The 1,189-nt window shown below is 72.2% G+C and overlaps 2 protein-coding genes across 3 annotated transcripts in view; one reads left to right on the top strand and one right to left on the bottom strand.

Moving 5' to 3' along the window:
- Positions 1–432, bottom strand: part of LOC106894480 (uncharacterized protein C17orf89-like) — a 2,274-nt gene extending 1,842 nt beyond the window's left edge. The window contains exons 1-2 of the mRNA XM_014953137.1: positions 298–432; positions 12–197 (exon numbers count right to left, since the gene is read on the bottom strand). Coding sequence (XP_014808623.1) covers positions 30–197; positions 298–378 — 249 coding nt within the window. The 5' untranslated portion in view covers positions 379–432 and the 3' untranslated portion in view covers positions 12–29. The remainder of the gene's footprint in view (positions 1–11; positions 198–297) is intronic.
- Positions 433–750: 318 nt separating this feature from the next.
- Positions 751–1,189, top strand: part of ENTHD2 (ENTH domain containing 2) — a 6,366-nt gene continuing 5,927 nt past the window's right edge. Inside the window, exons 1-2 of one of the 2 annotated variants that reach the window (XM_014950412.1) lie at positions 751–925; positions 1,090–1,162. In XM_014950412.1, the coding sequence (XP_014805898.1) occupies positions 884–925; positions 1,090–1,162 (115 nt within the window). In that variant the 5' untranslated portion in view covers positions 751–883. Of the gene's footprint in view, positions 926–1,035; positions 1,163–1,189 lie in introns of both variants that reach the window. The other variant, XM_014950403.1, reaches the window with a different exon arrangement.

Raw genomic sequence — 1,189 nt, forward strand, 5'->3', positions numbered from 1 at the left:
GCCGCCGTGGCCTGTAAAGAGCGGGGGGGTCAGAGCGGGCCGAGGCCCTGCCGCCCCCGTTTCTCCCCGGTTCCCCCGGGACCCACCGCCCGGGCGAAGCAGTCCCGCAGCGCCCTGAATTCCTCCAGGCAGGCGTCCCGCCGCAGCTCCGCCGTCCCGCCCGCCGCCGCCGCCACGCACCGCCCGTAGGCCGTCGCCTGCGGGGAAACCACAGGGAACCGGAGCGGCGCACCGGGGGGACCCCCGGAGCTTTCCCCCCCCTCTCCCCGGCCTCGATCACCCCCTCCCCGGCCCCACCTGCTCCCCGCAGCCCGCCAGCAGCGCGGGGAAGCGCCGCAGCCGCGCCCGAGCCCGCAGCCAGACGCCCCGGCCCGACATCTCCGCCGCCGCTCCCGCCGCTTCCTCCTCACGGCCTGGGCGCCGCCATTGCTGATCAACCGGGATTGGTCGGCCAGTCCGCTCATCAAAGTGCCGCGCCCTCGCATTGGGTGTCGGCGGACGCCCCGCCCCCTTCTGCGCGCCGATAGGGCGCTGGGCTTCTGATTGGGTGATTTTGGAAGGTCGTCCCCCTTGGCCTTCTCGGGTTAGTCGAATCGGCCTGCCGAAAGCGAGGATTGGTCATCCCCACGCAGATCCATTTCTGATTGGTCCCTCGTCGCCGGCAGCTCCGATTGGCGGAGACGCCGGTTGTTTACTTCCCGTCTCTCGCCCTTCTGCCGCCGGCGTCAATCTCCAGAGCCGCTTCCGCCCGAAGCTCCGCTCTCCCTCGCCGCTGACTGGCCGAGCGGTAGCATCTCGCGCTCTCATTGGCTTGTGCCGTCTTCCGGGGGGGCGGAGCCGCGAAGCCGCTTCGGGGCCGGGCAGGGCCGGCGCTGGCGGTGTCATGGCGGCGCCGCTGCGAGACCGGTTGAGTTTCCTGAGCCGGGTACGGGCCGGGGGAGATACGGGGAGGGGTGGGAGGCTGCCTGGGGGCGTGACGTGACTCCCCCACCCGTGATGTCATCGCTGTACTTCCCCCCCGTTCCGTGCTGTCAGAGCCCGGGGCCCCGCGGCCTCTCACCCCTCTCCCTTCTCCTCGCCCCGCTCCAGCTCCCGGTGCTGCTCAGGGCAACGGCCGACGACGACATCCCCTGCCCCGGGTACCTGCTGGAGGAGATCGCCAGTATCCTTCTGGGGGGGTCCCGGGGGT

This window comes from Calidris pugnax, unplaced genomic scaffold (genome assembly GCF_001431845.1).
Source record: "Calidris pugnax isolate Ruff unplaced genomic scaffold, ASM143184v1 scaffold9, whole genome shotgun sequence".
Lineage (NCBI taxonomy): Eukaryota > Metazoa > Chordata > Aves > Charadriiformes > Scolopacidae > Calidris > Calidris pugnax.